An 18,687-nucleotide genomic window follows, 5' to 3' on the forward strand; every position below is an offset into this window, starting at 1 on the left:
TAAAAAGTATTGCTAGATATTCTTAGAATTATACCGATAATCTAGTCAAAACAAGATTGCATTGGGTTGCAGATGACGGCAAGTCTTGATTGATAAGACGTGGGGTTAGCAACCAATGAAGACTCAGAGTCACAGTGTGAATGGAATTGGTTTTCGTGACTTGGGCATGCGCATGCATATCTCTACAAATACAAAGCGGCAGGCAACGTAAAAGGATCTCCAATTCAACACACAATGTCCTGCGCAAAACCTCTCAAACATCTTGAAATTTTTTTTGTTTTCTTTCTTCCACCGACACATCTTCAATTTGGATAAACAGCATTGTGAAGGTAACCGGCGAACATCTTCAGTTTGGATAAACAGCACTGTTTCCGTAGAATTAGCCGTTCTCAAAGCACCTTAAGTTTGGATAAACATCACTGTGTCGAGGCCGACTGGTTATCTATCCAAGTCTCGGTCGAGAAGGATTTTCGAATCCTTATTGGCAGAGGTCATCTCATTAGCCTTCTCGGCAAAGTGAGGTGTTACTAGGTTACTACATTCGGCACCTTGAGAGCCAAATTCGATATTGAACTTCGCAGAACTAGTAGCCTTGTCTTCAGCCGAATTCGATATTGAACTTCGCAGAACTAGCAGCCTTGTCTTCAGGCTCGAAAATCCAAAGGCCGAGATTTGTTCCTTCCTCGGCCGCAGTCGCAAGATAAAGAAGTCAACAACGCACTCAACGCAATATCAACAAATTTTACTCCTTGGCCGAGCTCGGCCGACAAGTTGGCACGCCTCGCATTCAACTGAAGGACGTAGTTAGCTTATTAGTTACTCGGCCTGCATGCCACATAGGCTTTGTAATCTTGACTATGAAACATACAACAAATATTTGAAACCAAAAACTCAACACTTGATCTCTCTAAATTCAAATACAAGAAAATGGACTACCATTCAACTTAAACCACACCAAATATATGTTGAACAGTAGCTCACTACTGGCACTGTAAACAATTTGCACCGCCATACAAACACACAATCCAAAATGGATGCCACAACAGTAGCTACTAAGCCTCACGCTGTTTGCATTCCAGTTCCGGCTCAAAGCCATATCAAGGCAGCGCTTAAATTTGCAAAACTCCTGCACAGTGGAGGTTTTCATATTAAACATGAGGTTAAGTAACAACTGAATAATTTCAGATTATACATTTTTATGTGAGCTTATTCTAAACCATTTAAAGAGGGGCCTAAATAGAACAAATTCAACGCCAAGCTAAACTAATCTAAATTAAACTCTATAATTAGTTCAAATAAAGTCAATTTTATGGATCAAGCATGCCATCTTGATTATATATCAGTGTGAATGGGCTTTTCCGATGATGACTCAAATATTTGTTTACCATCTTAATTTGTATTTGGTTATATTCACTAGGTCTGGTATTGTTATTGGTCATGATGCACAACCACACTACCAAACATTCAAAGGGTTGAGGTTGGTCTACCATTTATTATATGATGCTGAGAATACCTCATACTCAGATAGTTCTAAAACTTAGAACAATAATAATATGGTAATTTTGAGATGGTTCTAAATCACGTATCGACATCTAGGTTTATTTTTATTTTTATTATAAATGATATTTTACACTAATCAATACTAACGGAAGAGAGAGGGAGTTTTGAACTCGGAGCATAGTTCGTAGTTCTAAATTACGTACTGACATCTAGTTCTTTCTTAGTAGAACTTGATTCACTAAATTGTCCAAGTTTTTGGATGAAGAACCATTCGGCCCAGTAGCTTCTTCTGCAAGTTTCTTCCACTCCATGACCTTATTTTTCAACTTCTTACCCTTCTCTCCCTCCATTAACTCCTTGACAAGCTTCTCTACTTCACGCCTCTTCACATCATTACTAATCTCCATCCCAATGCCCCATTCATTGCAAGTATAGTGGCAGTCCATTTGCTGGTCACCGAAGGATGGCCAACAGAGCATAGGCACTCCTGCAGTCAGGCTCTCAATTGTTTAACCCCAACCGCTGTGAGTTAAAAATCCTCCAACTGATGGGTGGTTCAGGACTTGCTCTTGTGGGCACCAACTTGCTGTAAGACTTCTTTCTTTTGTTTCGGCAACAAACTCAGGCGGAAAAATTGCGGGTTCACCAATTACAAGATCAGGCCTGATTACCCAAAAGAAGGGCAATTTTCTATTTGCAAGTCCCCAGCCAAACTCGACAAGATTTTCAAGTGTCATGACTGCTATACTGCCAAAATTCACATACATGACAGAATCTGGCGCCTTAGCGTTTAGCCACTCAAGGCATTCAGTTTCTTCTTTCCATAGACTGTATCCAGTATTCAAGGGGTGTTCTGGTATCTGGTTGAGATGTAATTGAAGAGGGCCAATGGGATAAACAAGTGGAAGCATAGATGAGAGCACATCAACACATCTGTCTCCAAGGCATCAAAAGTATGAAGAACAATTGCTGAAGCTTCATGAGCTCTATCCGTTGCTTTCATCGTGAAGTTAAATAGGATGTCATCCGGATTTGTGGTTCGAAAAAAAGTTGGGATATACCTTAAACAAATATCTTTCATTCCTGGAATCCGGTCTATAACTTTTTCGAAATATCCATTTGTCAAACAGCTCTCATCTACAACAAGAAGAATTTCATTTGCATGTTTGGAAAATAAGAAATAAAGAATTAACCAAAAAATAAGCAGTTGCTTCAATAGTTGTATATATTTCACCTTTGAGTGCTGTAAGTCCTTTTTCAACGAACGCACGAAATTGTATAAAGCCCATGAAGGCACATGCAGCGAAAGTGTAGAACTGCACCGAAGAGACTCCAATATCTTGAGCAGCAGTGATTGTGACTGGGGACATGAAACCATCTGAAACTATGCAAGTCACTGGTGGATTGTTGGATGTTGTTTTGGCGTCCTTGTTGAGCTTAGTGATGAGGTCACGAAACGGCGCCAGGAAAGTATGTTTTAGTATGGAATCGCAGAGTAAAGTGAGATTTTGGGTAGCATCTTCTTCTGAATCTGGACTGCCATCTGGGATGGCTTTGAACCGGAAATCAAGCAAGCCATCTATGGAATCGGGTCCTAGAGATTTAAGAAACCACTTGTGATTGAACTCCATGTTGACAAAGGTAATATGAAAACCTCTAGTGAGTAGGAGTTTTGCAAATTTAAGCGTTGCCTTAATATGGCTTTGAGTCGGAACTGGAATGCAAACAGCGTGAAGCTTAGTAGCTACTGTTGTGGCCTCCATTTTGGATTGTGTGTTTGCATGGTGGTGCCGATTGTTTACTGTGCTAGTAGTGAGCTACTGTTCAACATATATGTAATGGTAGTCCATTTTCTTGTACTTGAATTTAGAGAGATCAAGTGTTGAGTTTTTGGTTTCAAATATTTGTTGTATGTTTCATTGTAAAGATTACAAGAAAAGAAGGCAACTCTTATAGAGAGCCAAAAAGAAAGCTACTAGAAAAAGTAGGCTAACATTTCCAACACAATCCCTAAAATCTGCCTTAACAAGAGGAAAAGCCAAAACCTAATTACGAGGAAAGAAGTTTCTACAAGCAACTAAGAAAGGTTGACGAAAAGAGGTAAGGTGAATGACAAGGTATGGGAAGTCATGAAAGTAGGGTTAAGACCATCACTTTAGCCTATGACTTAGCTAAAGTGAGGATGACAACCCATACATACAACCCATCATTTGAGATCTTATACAAACGGGTTTCAATACACTCCCTCAAGCTGGATCAAGGGGATTGATTGATCCAAGCTTGCATAACAAACGTTGAAACTAAATGGAGTCTAGTGCTTTTGTGAATAAATCAGCAAGTTGATCGTGGCTGCGTGTGAACACGGTGTCTATCACCTTGGATTCAACTTGAGCACTAATATAATGGCAGTCAACTTTAATATGTTTGGTCATTTCATGGAACCCAGGATTGGAGGCAATATGCATGGCAGCTTGGTTATCACAATACAAGGACATAGGTGCCATGCTTGTGAATCCGAGCTCGGAAAGAAGACCTTTCAACCATACCAATTCACAGGCTGTTGCTGCCATGGCCCTTCACTTAGCTTATGCACTAGATCGAGCAATAACAGTTTGTTTCTTGCTCTTCCAAGTGACAAGATTCCCTCCAACAAATGTGCAAAAACCTATTGTGGATTTTCAATCAAGGGCATTTCCAGCCCAGTCAGCATCTGTGTAGGCCAAAATGTGATTTGATCCATTGTTCTTAATAATTATCCCCCTACTTACTGTGCCCTTGAGATATCGAAGTATTCTCTTGATGATTTCCCAGTGAACTAAAGTAAGAGAGTGTGAACTGACTAGCTAGGCTAACTGAATATGAGATATCAAGCCTAGTAATGGTGAGATAAATAAGTTTCCCAACCATTCGCTGATAAACACTGGCGTCCGAGAGAGATTCACCTTTTTCATGCCACTGAAGCTTGCTAGCCAGGGTTGTCCGAGCTGGTTTACACTCCATCATGTTAGCTTCATCTAGAAGATCGAGAACATACTTTTTTTTTTATTCAAGAACAATCTCTTTGAAGAAGTAGCCACCTCAATTCCAACAAAGTATTTCAAGGGGCCCAAGTCTTTAATGGCAAATTTTTTGGTGAAGTGACTGCTTAAGCACCTTGATTTCACTCATATTGTCACCTGTAATAATTAGGTCATCAACATATCTAAGCACAACTAATTTGCCAACAATACCACTTTGAACAAACAAAGAAGAGTCATCATGACTCCTTTTGAATCATGCAGCTTCAAGGACTGAACTAAGCTTCAAATACCAAGCTCGAGGCGATTGTTTGAGACAATAAATGGCTTTGTGAAGTCTATAGACCTTGTTGGATTCCTTTTCTCTTGGATGACCCGTGGGCAACTTCATGTACATTTCTTTTGCAAGATCCCCATAAAGAAATGCATTCTTCACATCCATTTGGAATAAGGGCCATGCATTATTGACTACCACAGACAACAATACCCTCACAATTTTCATTTTGGCAATTGGAGCAAAAGTCTCTTTGTAGTCAATGTCATAGGTTTGTGTAAAACCTTGAGCTACTAACTGTGCCTTATGTCTCTCAATGCTTCCATTGAAGTTGAATGTCTGGTTGTCATAAAGAGCTTAGAGCTCTTTAGTCATAGCATATTACCATTTCGGCATGTAGGTGGCTTCATGAAAATTCCTTGGTTTGAAAGTGTGGGACAATTTGTTAAGGAAAGAAGCATGAGAAGATGATAATCTGTGATAAGAAATGGTTGCAGAGATAGGATGCCTTGCAATGTAAGTAATGTACTTTTGTAACCTCACTGGTGGATGTCTATCTTGTGTAGGATTTCTTCTTAGTGCACTTATAGCTTGTTGATTTGGTTGAGCTTCTGATGGTCCAGAAAAGCTCAGCACTGCATCACTTACGCTTTCAGTGGGTTGAGAATTCTCAGTGCTGATATGAGCAAGGGTGACTTCAAGAACTTCTGCTTGAGTTGGCAATGGAAATAGGTCCATAAGATCTTCCCTATTGGGATTAGTCTCCAAACCTTTGTGGAAGTAAGGTGAATATTCCTCAAATCACACATCTCTAGAGACTACCAGCTTCCCAGTGTTAGGGTTGTACACTTTGTAACCCTTTTGAGAACTGGAGTATCCCATAAACACATATTTGACAGCTCGAGGGTCGGGTTTATCACGATAGAGAGCTTGAATGTGCACATAACAAGTACAACCAAAGGTCCTAAGGTGAGACAAATCTATAGACCTACCCTTCATTACTTCAAAATGAGATTTAGTATTCCATACCCGAGTTGGCAGTCTGTTAATGATGTAAGTGGCAGTGAGTAGAGCTTGAGACCAAAATTTCTTAGGAAAATTCATTTGGATCATAAGTGATCGAGTCTTCTCCAATAAGTCTCGATTATTTCTCTTTGCTACACCATTTTGTTGTGGCATACCAACACAGCTAGTTTGATGTAAAATCCATGATTGCTCAAGTAATTACTCATGTTATTGAAAGTGTACTTAGTGCCATTATCTGATCTTAACATTTATAACTTAGATGAAAATTGATTGGTGATTAGATTGTGAAAATCCTTAAAAGCATCAAACAAATCACTTTTAAGTTTTAAGAGATACAACCAGGTCACTCTAGAATAGTCATTAACAAATGTAACATAATATCTATACCCATCAAAGGATTTCACATAAGACGGACCCCAGATATCTGAGTGAACAAGTTCAAAAAGTCTACTGGTTCTAGAATTAGAGGAGACAAAAGGGAATCTAGTGGCTTTTGACATTTGACAAGTTTCACACTCAAGTGTGTTTTTACAAAAAAGGGAAACAACTTGGTCATCACAGGTTCTGAGGGATGGGCAAGGTGTTGGTGCTAGAGTTGGTGTTCCTAAACTTGACTTAAGTTGGCACTGAGCCTTTTGACAAAATTGGACTCTTTTGAAAGATAGTAGAGTCCATTTAAGAAGAACCCTTCACCAATCTTCTTCTGAGTAACTTAGTCCTAAAACACAACATTGTGAGGGGAAAATATGGCAAGATAGTTTAAAGTTTTTGTGATTTTTCCTATTGACAAGAGCTAAAAAGGAAAAGAAGGTACATAGAGAGCAATGGAATTAGTATGCTCACTCAACAATCTAATCTTTCATTTCCCTAGAATAGGTTCCCTTTTCCCATTTTCAACAGACACGTGAATTGGATCAATAGTTTTTTGAAATTCATGGAGACTAAAGGGTTTATTAGTTATATGATTAGTGGCACATGAGTTAATAATCCAAAAATCATGTGTAACATTTTGCATAAAGAGCAATGGAAATGGCACTAATAATACCTGGAATATTGCCTTTCGATGTGCTCTCTGAGTCAACCAAGAATCCAGCAAATTTCCCTAGCATTGCAGTAGGGTTTTCAGTCGTCACTTCATCAGGCTCACTGCTTCCTTGCTTCTTTTGAAGAAAAGCAGCAAACTCATTGATCAAGGACATGGGATTTGTTGAGAAATTAGCCATCCCATCAGTTGAGGAACAAGCTGAGTGAAATGCTTTCGGAGTGACTTTTCCCTTCCCATCTTTGATCATCATGCCTTCCCTATCAAACGTAGGCTTCAACTACGGATGAAGAATCCAACATTTTTCTCTCAAATGTCATTTCATGTTGCAATAAATACATTTACAGTCTGCCTTCTTCCCAAGCACTCTATCACCCGTTGCTTTGTGATTTGTTGTGAAAACCCTAGCCTCAGAGTTGGGTTTGGGCTTAACGTTCATCACTCTTCTCCGAGTTTCCTCTCTCTAGACAGCATAACACACACTGGTAAAGGAGAGCAGCTCTGGAGTCATTAACAAATGACTACACAAGTCTTCATACTCAGCTCCCAAGCTTGCCAAGAGTTGAAACACCTTGTCTTCATCAACCCTCTTCAGTAGCACAACTGAATCAGTCATGTGTGGACGGCACGTATCAAGTTCATTTTACATGGATTTCATACTTCCAAGGTGTTGAACAAATGAGAGGTCACCTTGCTTTAAACTAGCAACAATTCACTCAATAGGGTGTTAATAGGTGATCGAATAACTGATGGTCTCAGCTAAAACTTTTGGATCTGAATAGTCTTCTTAAATGGGTTTGTCTGCTTTTAGAAATGATACGAAGTGTTGAAGGGTAAACACAAACCCAAAGTTAATTAGAATGTCTTTCAATATCAGGAAGTGAATCTGGGATCACAATCAAAATCGATGTAAATCGAGACGTCAGTCTAACGAAGTCCAGAATGAAGAATTATGCCAAGTGGTCGGAAGTATAGTCTTCGTGGACTGGTAGATAATATGCTGAGTGAGTTGATAGCAATTTTTGAAATGTCATCATAGTCTCTATGTGTATAAGGTGGTTTGTACAAGAAATCTATGGTGACATTCACCCATTTCTATTTGCATCCTCAACAGTCCCTGACAACCCATGGACAGCCAAGGAAATTTCTTCCCATCTTCAAACAGGAATATAAGAAATTGAGATAAGCCCGATGGCTTCCATCTCATCGCTTCCACTTACTTGTAAATCAGGCATTTACTCACATATTCAGCGATATCCCATACATACAACACCAGTAATAAAACGGACAAAAACAGTGGTACAATTTAGTACTGACAACATGTATGGCATACGCTGAAATATGAGCCTCATCAAGAATTTTCCTTTTTCACAGTTTCCTTACCCTTAGGCAAGAACAATTTGTTTCTTATCAACAGAGTTCCAATTCCTCAAACTTTCAAATCCCGTCTCGTGTCATCCGACACTTGCTCCTTCAAACTCTCATTTTACTGAACAACTCTTGGGCTTCTTGCCTGAACTCTATCAATACAAGTTTGACTTATAAGTGAGCCAACAATACTCACCGTGGATCGGATGCCAAAATAAAGCCAAATCCATGAAGGGAAAACAATAGTGAGACACGGATAACTTGGATGGAACTAAGCTGTCCATGGAATTTCTGACTAAAAGCACCAGCTACGACATTTGCTTGACCAAGATGGTACTCAAAAGTGCAATCCAAAATCACCGATGAGCCCTATCCACCTATTTCATCTAAAACTCAACTATTTCTATGTCAGAACACACTACAACTTCTTTGGAAATGATGCAAAACAAAAGACTTAAAACTCACCACCAACGTCAAGAAAAGCAAGGGGGAGCATGAGTTAGACGATGTTCCAAACTCCAAAAAGTTTTGTTCCCAACTTTCGTCCCACATAAATTTCTACAAAGAAAAGGTGTCATTAGTTTTTCAAGTAAAACGGTAACCACTGGCTCAAGGTCAAAGATAGGATGGTTTACCTCCTGCGGTTCCAACCATAAAGATGAACACGCATTACTTGATCATGCTGCATCAACATGCAGCCAGACATCCGATAACACATCACCATAAGATTGAAATTCATCAATGTCATCGAAAAGTGTAAGAACAATGATCAAGCGAGATAATATTTCCTTTATCAGGAGCTTCGTTCACCTTCAACAACTCAAAAAAATTGACTAGTTTCATAGCCAAGAAGGAGATAAGGCTATGCTCAAAGAATCGTTAAGAACTGTTGATAGAAAGTGACAAAATCAAGAATATTTCGCATTTCACAACACCTTGTGATGATTTTCAATTTCCAACGATCGCAACCTTTTTGGAAATTGATGAGAATAGCGTCTACTATAAAAGAGTCTCACAAGAAAGTATTTAGTCTAAACAAAGCCAACGCTAAAGAATTTGGTGTAAAACTTACTGTCGATGTTTGGCGAACTTGACCTTGGTGTTGGAGTAAGCGAGAAGGTTATCTATAGTACAATCATTGAGAAATCTTCAGACAGTCTACACGAATTCCCTCAGCGGCAACAAGCCCGAGAACATTGATTCGATCTTACCAACTAACACTTACTAAACACGACTATCAGTTACTCGTTTTCTCTAACTCGCACTTCAAATGTTTCGAGGAAATTCCATATAGATATGACTCTATCCGCCATTCTTAGGGAATGCATGTCACTGAGTAACTTCATCGTTTCAGATCTCCTACTCAAACCATTAAGATTTCTCTGTTTCACAACACTCCTAGGTAGATACGACTCTGTCCGCCATTCCTAGGGATCGCATGTCGCAGAGTAGCATCACCTAATCTGATCTTCAGCTGGTTTTAACCAGACTTCTTCTCACTGAGGTTTTCTATTTCGCGTTACTTCAATGTAAATCCAACTCTGCTCGCCATTCCTAGGGAATGCATGTCACAAAGTATCGATTCGTTGATGAGTCATTCATCACTACAATTCGTCGCTGTTAAGGCACAATCCCGACACGAATTTTGTACTTCAAATAGGATGTGACAATTCAAACAAAAAAAGGTTTACACAACTGCACCAAAATGCATCAAATCCGGAAACCGTGGCATCCAAATAATGTCAAGGCCGACACACTACTACAATAACAGAAGATCCTAAGTATGCTCTGAATAACTAGGCTTTGATACCAATCTAACTCGCCTCGATCCCGGTGTCCGAAAGACAATGGGATGGCTATGTGCTGGCTGACACCCGAGGGTGACGCAAGCCATTTATGAATGCATATGCTGATAACATGTAAAACATACATAAAAATTTCACGCATAACTATGCAACGTAATATTCAAATACAACCTTTACAAAATAATATAATAATATTCAACTGCCAACAAAATAATGGTGATGATGCATGACATGTTCAGAGCATACTACTAAAACAGTTATTCTTCAACGTACTAACCCCCAAAGTTTATGAAAACTCATCTAGCATAATATGTAATACGTTTTCCGAAAACCCTAGCATGCCATAAAAACTTCATAAAACATATATTATATATAGTTTGCTTAGTAGCATCATAAAGGCATATATATATATATATGAATCTTCATTCACCCGAAGACACTTCATCACCTGCCTGTAGGCATATATATATATATATATATCTTCATTCTTCATTCACCCGAAGGCATTCATTCGCCTGCAGGCCCTACATCACCCGACCGAAGCCATATATAAATCTTCATTCTTGCCCGTAGGCCCCTACATCACTTAACCGAAGCCATATATAGATATCATTTGCCTATAGGCTCCTACATCACCCAACCGAAGCCATTTAATGATATCATTCGCCCGTAGGCATATATATAAGCACATAAATCATAAACATAATATTTCTAAAATATGTCTCATCAGAGCTCAATAGCTCAAACATCATATCATAAATCATGTTCATGGTATATAATCATAAATCTTTCAAAGAACATAAATCTGATAAAGCATGATATTTCATAAAGTGTAAATCCGTTTTACTCATAAACGTTTTGTAAAATGTAGTCATAAAATCATGCTTTTCATGTATGCATTTCTTGTAATTAAATGATGCATTTTGGAAGGGGTCCACTCATAGATACTTTGCCGCTGAAGAGCCGTTTGAACTAGGAAGGACGAAAACACCACTAACAAACACACCTAAGCACATAAAAGGACCAATTAATAAAACTTTACTCAAACGATTGAATTTGGGAAGATGGAGTGTGGATTTTGAATCAGAACATCGAAATTAGTTTAGGAGTGGTCCCGGTTGAAACCCCAAAAAAGTCAACCCAAAATCAACATTGACTGGTCAATGGTCAACGCTGACCAGAAGTCAACGGTTGACTCAGCCGAGCCAAGTCGGTCGAAGTGCCGAGCTAGCCGAAGCTCACTGGAATCTGGGATTTTGGGCCGAAAGTTTGGACAATTTTCAAAGCTTCGTAACTCACTCGTTTCTTAACCAAAATCGACCCATAATATATCAAACGAAGCTAGGAAAGTGAAGAATAAGATTATACCTATTTGGAAGCCCAATGGTTGCCAGAGATGGCCGGAAAATTGCTTGAAAGGTGACTGGTGCGCGGGCAAACTGGAAAACTCACTGGAAACTAGGTAAGCTTTAAACGTTCATAACGTCTTCAATACTCAACGAAATCTAGTGATTCAAGAAAAAAAATTATACTTCTTGACGAGATGAAGAGAATGGTACCTCGTAAGACAGCTAACTCGACATGGTTTGATCGAAAAATGACTTGAAAGTGGCAATGCTCGCTAGAAAAATGGGAAAGCTTCCCCCGTGAGATTCATGCATCCAAACATCACCAAAAATTCCAAAAACTATTTCCAAACATAACTGAGATACAATCTACAACTTTTGGATGAAGTTTAAGGCTTACCTTCGCCAGAGAACGTGGAAACTCGTTGGAAAACTCGGTGAATAGTGAATGCACAGTGTAGTGAGTTTGGAAGTGTTTGGAGGGTTCTCCTTTAATTCGGAGTTCACCAGGGTGATGGTGGGGATGTTTTTGTCATTGTCGTGTTGTTTGTTTGTGTGAGAAGCCCTTGGAAAGGGTGGTTTGAAAAAGAGCTGAGAGTGTCGAGAGGGAGATATATGAAAGAGTTGTGAGAGGGAGAAAGAGTGTTTCAGACAAAAGAAAGAGGAAGGAGGTCACGGGGAGGGAAAATGGAGGAAACATGTGAGCCCTAGTGGCTCACAAAACAAGGTCACTAAGGACGAAACACGAAAAATATCCGAAAACCGTTCGACGTTTTGAAACGTAAAAACTTCGTTATAAATCCAATTTCAAATCCGTTTGCGCCTACACGTTCGTGGTGATGAATACATAAGAATAAGTTACAAAAATTAGGAATACGTGTTTTGATGACATGGTCAACGAAAGTCAACTCAAGGGTAATTTGGTAGTTTCATAAGTCCGATAATACAAAATACGATAAATCAGGGACAAGGTTTCACACTGGGAATCCCACTCCTTATTTTGGAGGAATTGGACTCCCTACATGAGGGAGGTATTTTAATTCATGGACATCTGAGGAATCTCGAATGAATTTTTTCTACCAATTATAACCTCACTTATTTCTTATTATCCCAAGATTGTCCTTCATTTGACACTTATCCAGCATTGCTCATTCTTCATCTCTGTCAACACCACACCCTCGGCAGTGTATGGCCACATCACATACCTAGCCTAATCTCCACTTGTTTCATCGAATTGCTGGACTCTTACCTGAATTCGATCGTTGCACTCTTACCCGACGTAATGGATCAAGATCAAGACGGCGACAAGACCGCTCCGCTCTAGACCATGAATGGCCTAGCTATGGGGCAGTGGCTATGGAGGCATAAGGGGGTGGAAGATAAAGACAGGGCAAGGAAAGGGAGCCGTGGGAAAGATGGACAAGTGGGGGATGGATGAAAAAACCATCTTTTAATAAATAAATAAATAAAACTTTCTCACAAAAAATAAACAAATAAAACATGTTTAAATATTTTTATATAGATGAATTTAATTAATAAATTTAATTTAATTATTTAGTATGAAAATAATTTATTTATGTAAGGGCAATTTAGTAATCTACCTAGTTTTAATTCTGATTGAAGTGAATTAGTAAATAACTTATATAGACTCAAACATCTTTCCTACTCCGATTCCAGACAGTTTTAGTAAACAACTTTAACAAGAATCTGATTTTGATTCTACCTCAGTTTTAGCAAACAACTTCAACAAGAATCTGATTCTAATTCCACCTCATTTCAATTCCTCCTCAATCCAATTCCTCATCAATTCAATTCCTCACAATCTGATTACGGATTAGTAAATGCCCTATAAGTGGTTTCTCCTTTGATGATGGAGATTTTCTTTGAGAAATTCAATACCTTCTTGTATCTTTCAGTAATTAACTTTAGACGTTCTCAAACCATAGAAGAAAAAAATCATGTGTCCCTAAGTGTACATACTCTGTGTCTGCATCTATCGTCAAGTGACCCAAACAAAGTAAATATTGGTACATAAGATAAAACTTATATCTAGATAAAACTGAAGACAGTAACAAAATAAAATATACCTAGCTAGTCTTTGAACAAATAACTTCTTATCCAAAACATCTAGCGTTTTCTTAATTGCATTTGATTCACTAATTTCTCTAAGTTCGTGGATGAAGAACCATGTGGACCAGTGGCTTCTTCTGCCAATGTCTTCCACTCGATGGCCTTATTCTTCATTTTCTTCCCCTTCTCTCCCTCCATTAATTCTCTGACAAGCTTCTCCAGTTCATCTCTCTTCACTTTATTATCAATCTCCATACCAATGCCCCATTCTTTGCAACTATAGTGGCAGTTTGTTTGCTGATCAGCAAAGAATGGCCAACATAACATAGGCACGCCTGCAGACACACTCTCTATTGTCGAATTCCAACCGCTATGTGTTAAAAATCCTCCAACTGATGGATGGTTAAGCACTTGCTCTTGTGGGCACCAACCTGCTATTAGACTTCTTCCCTTAGTTTCATCCACAAACTTAGGTGGTAAAATTGCGGATTCACCGATGATCAAATCAGGCCTAATTACCCAAAAGAAAGTAAGCTTGCTATTTGCAAGACCCCAACCGAACTCCACAAGTTGTTCCGATGTCATTACCGTTATGCTGCCGAAATTCACATAAACAACTGAGTTTGGCTCCTTATCATCAAGCCATTTGAGGCACTCAGTTTCTTCTCTCCATAGACTGTATCCCAAGGACTTCAAAGGGTGTTGTGGTATCTGATTGAGAAGTAATTGAAGAGGGCCAATGGCGTATACAGGTGGAGACATAGACAAGAGAGCATCCAAAACATCTAGCTCCAATGCATCAAAAGTATGTACAATGACTGCTGAGTCTTCATGAACTTGACCAATTACTTCAAGGACGCCAGTGAAAATTTCATCATTGGGATCTGTTGTTAAAAAGTTATTTGGGAGATCCCTTAAACGGATATTTTTCATTCCTGGAATCCAATCTATAACCTGGTCTAAAAATCCATTTACGAAACAACTCTCATCTGCACAATTAGCACCCACATGATACTTGAACATTAATGAAAGTTCATTAATTTGCATACTTAGAAAATTAAAGAGCAAATCTCATGGACCATAATTTCACTTTTTTACTAATGCAACAACTTTCGTTGGTGAACTTTGAACTCACACCTCCTCCAACAGAGTGGAAACTGGGTGCTACTAGAGTAGTCACTAGCGACGCAATTGTTGATTGGCAAAAACCGAAGAGAAACTAATACTAAAATTAAAGATTAATTTCTTCAATTGTTTCACCTTTGAGTGGTGCAAGTCCTTTTTCCACCAAAGCAGGATATTGCTTAAACCCCATGAAGCTGCTTGCTGCAAAAGTAAAGAAAAGTGTGATGGGGATGCCAAGTTGTTTGGCAGCAGGAGTTGTGAAAGGCATGAAACCATCCGAAACAATGCAGGTCACTGGATTTTCATTGTTCAGTTTTGTGACGAGGTCTAGAAAAGGTGCCAAGAACTTATTCCTGATGGAATCAGCGAGCAAATTGAGGTCTTGGGTGGCCTCTTCATTCGAATCTGGAAGGCTATCGGGAATCGTTTCAAACCGAAAATCCGACAAGCCATCTAGGGAGTTGGGTCCAAGAGATTTAAGTAAGCGCCTGTGGTTGAACTCTGTGTTGATAATGGTTATGTGAAAGCCTTTATGGTGGAGGAGCTTTGCCAATTTGAGCATTGCCTTTAAGTGACCCTGAAGTGGAACAGGCACACAAACAGCATGAGGTTTATTAGAACCCATCTTACTTTGAGTGTAAATTTCTGATAATGATGAATGTTTATAATGTGTGCATTTTATAGGTTAGGACAATGAGTTCTACAAAGATTCCCATGCACAAGAATTTTGGCATGACTATTATAATAAATTAATAATCATGGATTATAGTAAACAAAAATAAGTTACCAACTAACAATTTTGTTTGGAGAATATCAGGGTCAGGCGTGTCAGTAAACAAAAATAAGTTACCAACTAACAATTTGAAAGAGTCAACGTTTGAGGATACAAACCTGAATAGAGTAGTTTGATCAAATTCACTATTCATATAATTCTCACAAAAGGTGAAAATGTGTTTCGCAAGTTATACCTATGTAAACTTAAATCATATTCAAATACAATAAGACTTGTTTCTTTTAAAACTATAACTGATCATCCATCTAATCTGACTGTCATACTCAAATTTCTAACCTTTGAGACAAGTAGACGAAGAACGTCCAAATTGATGAGAAAATCGGTACACAAATTTTACGAAGACTAAACTGTCATTACATACATGTCCAATATGAATGGAGTAGCAAGTAAAAATATGAAGAAAGGACGGGCATAAGCAATCAAAATTATTTTTAGAAAGAGAAAAAAAAAAGGCCTTGTAAACTAGAGTTTCTTTGCTAAAATTACATGACAAGATGACAAGGCCGGCTGGTTGGAATCTTCAAACAGAATTCGTGATTATCAAAAAGCTTGTTGAGAGTATTAATAAGATATTTGATAATGAAAGTTCAAATTTTTCTCTTATCAAGAAAAGATTAAAGTTCAATTCTATCCCGGATCATACGGTAAATTTCAGGCCGTTTTGAAAATGTGTTTTCAAAACTAAAAACGGCTTTAAATTATCAGCTCGCCGATCTTTTTCCTGAGGATCTGGGGGATCTTGTAATCATATATGTTCATCGTACATCGTGCGATCAGTTTTCATTAGGTACTATTTATATTTAATTTTAAATTTAAAATGATTTATGACCACACAATGTACGATGAACAGACATAATTACAAGATCTTCGGATCCCCAAAAAATGGATCCACCTTTTCCTCAGAAGTGCTTCCGACAATATTTGGTAAAAAAAAATTAGGAACATAGAAAAGCTTTTGGTTACCTAAAAAACACTTGCAATTTTGTTAAAATTATCGATACTTTTCTAATAGAAGTGATTTTACTCAAAATACATTTGAGCATAAGTACTCTAAAAGAAGTATTTTGGAGCGGACTTTTATTTCTCCATCTTTTTATTTTTCATTATAATCATAGTTATCTAAATGTATCAAATAAATTAACAGTGTAGATACTAAGTAGTATATTCAGGATGAACCGTCCATGTATTTAATATATTTGGATGACTAAACAAACTCTAATTCGAATAATTTTTGCAGAGATAATCTTCAAATGACTAAACAAACTCTAAGTCAAATGCTATGTCGGCCTAGCAGTCTGCTAAAACAGAAACAAACATTTTGACCAAGTCCCAATAACTCTACCCTAAGAAGTTTTACACTTCCCTTCATTTGTAGAGGACCCTCACTAGCTATGTCTCAATTCTTAGTGTGATTTCTTGTTTGCAAGGGAATGGTGACCATGGGAACACAACAATTCGTATGTTACTCATAATTTTAAAGGCTTGAAAGCTTTTGCTCATGCCGCCCCTATTTTCTATGCATTTTAGCACAATATTTGTAGATAGAGTAAAGTTTGGGAGATCAAATTTTTAAATCAAATTTGTCAATCAATTGATGTGTCATCAATAAAAAATAAGCACATTAATCAAAAATTAAGTAATAATCTAATCATCACTATTCACAACATTTGATTTATAAAATTTGATTTATAAATTGAATCTTTATAGCGTTACCCTTGTAGATAACCTCGTGGATTATTATTGCACAAGCCAAAAAAGCGAGGGTAGGTATTGAGTCATAATTAAGTTGTCGCATGGCTTAGCTCAAATGGCGAAGTTGAGTGAGACTTGAACCTTCTGCTAATTAATCACATTGAACTTCGACAATATGGTGCAAATTAAGTATTTTCCATCATTTCATTATTTTTGTCACAAAACCTAGTGATCGACCTAAAGTCACATGTCTAATCACAAAGCTAGGTTAGACGTCAACATATGACTTAAACAACCTCACGTTTAGATCCTTAACATGAATCTGGATTCTATCTGAATCCTCTTTGTGAGGATTCTGGGAATCCGTGAATCATGAATTGCAAAACAAACCCTCATGAATTGCAAATTTGCAATACAATACTTTCCATTTTTGGAATCCAATTTGAAAAGACAAAAGGCCGCTACCTTCACGCAATGTCATAATGTAGAAAGTGTGAGAGAGAGGTAGAGAAAATTAGACGGAGAAAGAGAGTGAAAGAATTTCTCACGTGGCCAAATACCTAGCCAACATTTGGGGTACGTTTTTTATGCTTTTTTTTATTCTTTTTATTTTATCAAACACTCTCCTATAACAAACCATGAAAACTCTGATCCCTTCGTCGATACAGTTCTCTAGCCCAACCACCCCCACCACCACCCCCTCCCCCCCCCCCCCCCCCCCCCCCCCCCCCATTTTGTAGCTTTATTTTTATGACTTGATTTAATTCTCAGATGGAATAGTAGTCTCTCCTCCTACTGGCGGCTATCGGAAACGGAGTGCAGCTTGTACGTTCAACTTTCTCCGATGGCCACTTCTGAACCACAGTCGTATTCACACAAAACTCCAACGTAAGTTCATCAGTGTTTTCGTGCCAAAAATGCTATGATATTTTTCCGCATTCACACGCACATAAGTGAGTCTTAACTGTGCATGTATGAGATTGACGATGAAATTCACACGTACACTAGTGGATGAGAAGTTATGATCATTTTGTGCGTGTGTGGACGATTTCAAAATCATAGCCTTTTCCTTTTGGTTTTATAAGAGATTGCATTTGATATATCATGCCAAAAATTTGAAATGACCAAACAAATGTTTAATTCTATCTGTTTGCTTGTTGATATCTCTTTTGGAAACTGGAAAAAGACTTCCCTGATATCTCTTTGCTTTCCCTCTTATCTTTGTTAGGGGTGAGTCAACTCGGAGCAAAGAACAAATTACGATTTTCTATAATGGACAAGTTTTTGTTTGCGACGTGACGGAACTTCAGATACTTCGTGTATTGTCTGAAATAGGTTTGCATTTTTAGGGGTAAAAAACTGTAGGTTCTCTGCAATGTGTATGAATATGATCCGTTTCTTTATATCTCATTCGTTTATTTCATGTTGTATTCAATGTAACGTGGTACTGTAGATTTTCCAGTAAATATATGAGATGCTTTTGGAGTTTTGCTGGTTTGACCAGCTTGTGCTTGTGTTCTTTGATTCAGATTTTAAAGATGCATCTACCGACCTCTTACACCGATGGAGGTTCGAAGCCTTGATGTTTCCGAGATCAATTCGACCGACACCGTTTCAACATCTGCAGAT

At 38.2% G+C, this 18,687-nt stretch overlaps 1 protein-coding gene and 1 pseudogene across 1 annotated transcript; both read right to left on the reverse strand.

Annotated features, from left to right (window-relative positions):
- Positions 1–1,611: 1,611 nt before the first annotated feature.
- LOC125474780 lies at positions 1,612–3,263 on the reverse strand (annotated as a pseudogene).
- Positions 3,264–13,505: 10,242 nt separating this feature from the next.
- On the reverse strand, positions 13,506–15,210 carry LOC125474781 (7-deoxyloganetin glucosyltransferase-like). The gene is made up of 2 exons (XM_048578758.1): positions 14,709–15,210; positions 13,506–14,437 (listed from the first exon to the last, which is right to left on the reverse strand). The coding sequence occupies exons 1-2, from the start codon at positions 15,196–15,198 to the stop codon at positions 13,506–13,508; spliced, it is 1,422 nt and encodes a 473-aa protein (XP_048434715.1). The 5' UTR covers positions 15,199–15,210.
- Positions 15,211–18,687: the final 3,477 nt, after the last annotated feature.

Source organism: the organism of the source record quoted next, unplaced genomic scaffold (assembly GCF_019419815.1).
Source record: "Pyrus x bretschneideri cultivar Hongxiangsu unplaced genomic scaffold, Pyrus_bretschneideri_v1 Contig13, whole genome shotgun sequence".
Lineage (NCBI taxonomy): Eukaryota > Viridiplantae > Streptophyta > Magnoliopsida > Rosales > Rosaceae > Pyrus > Pyrus x bretschneideri.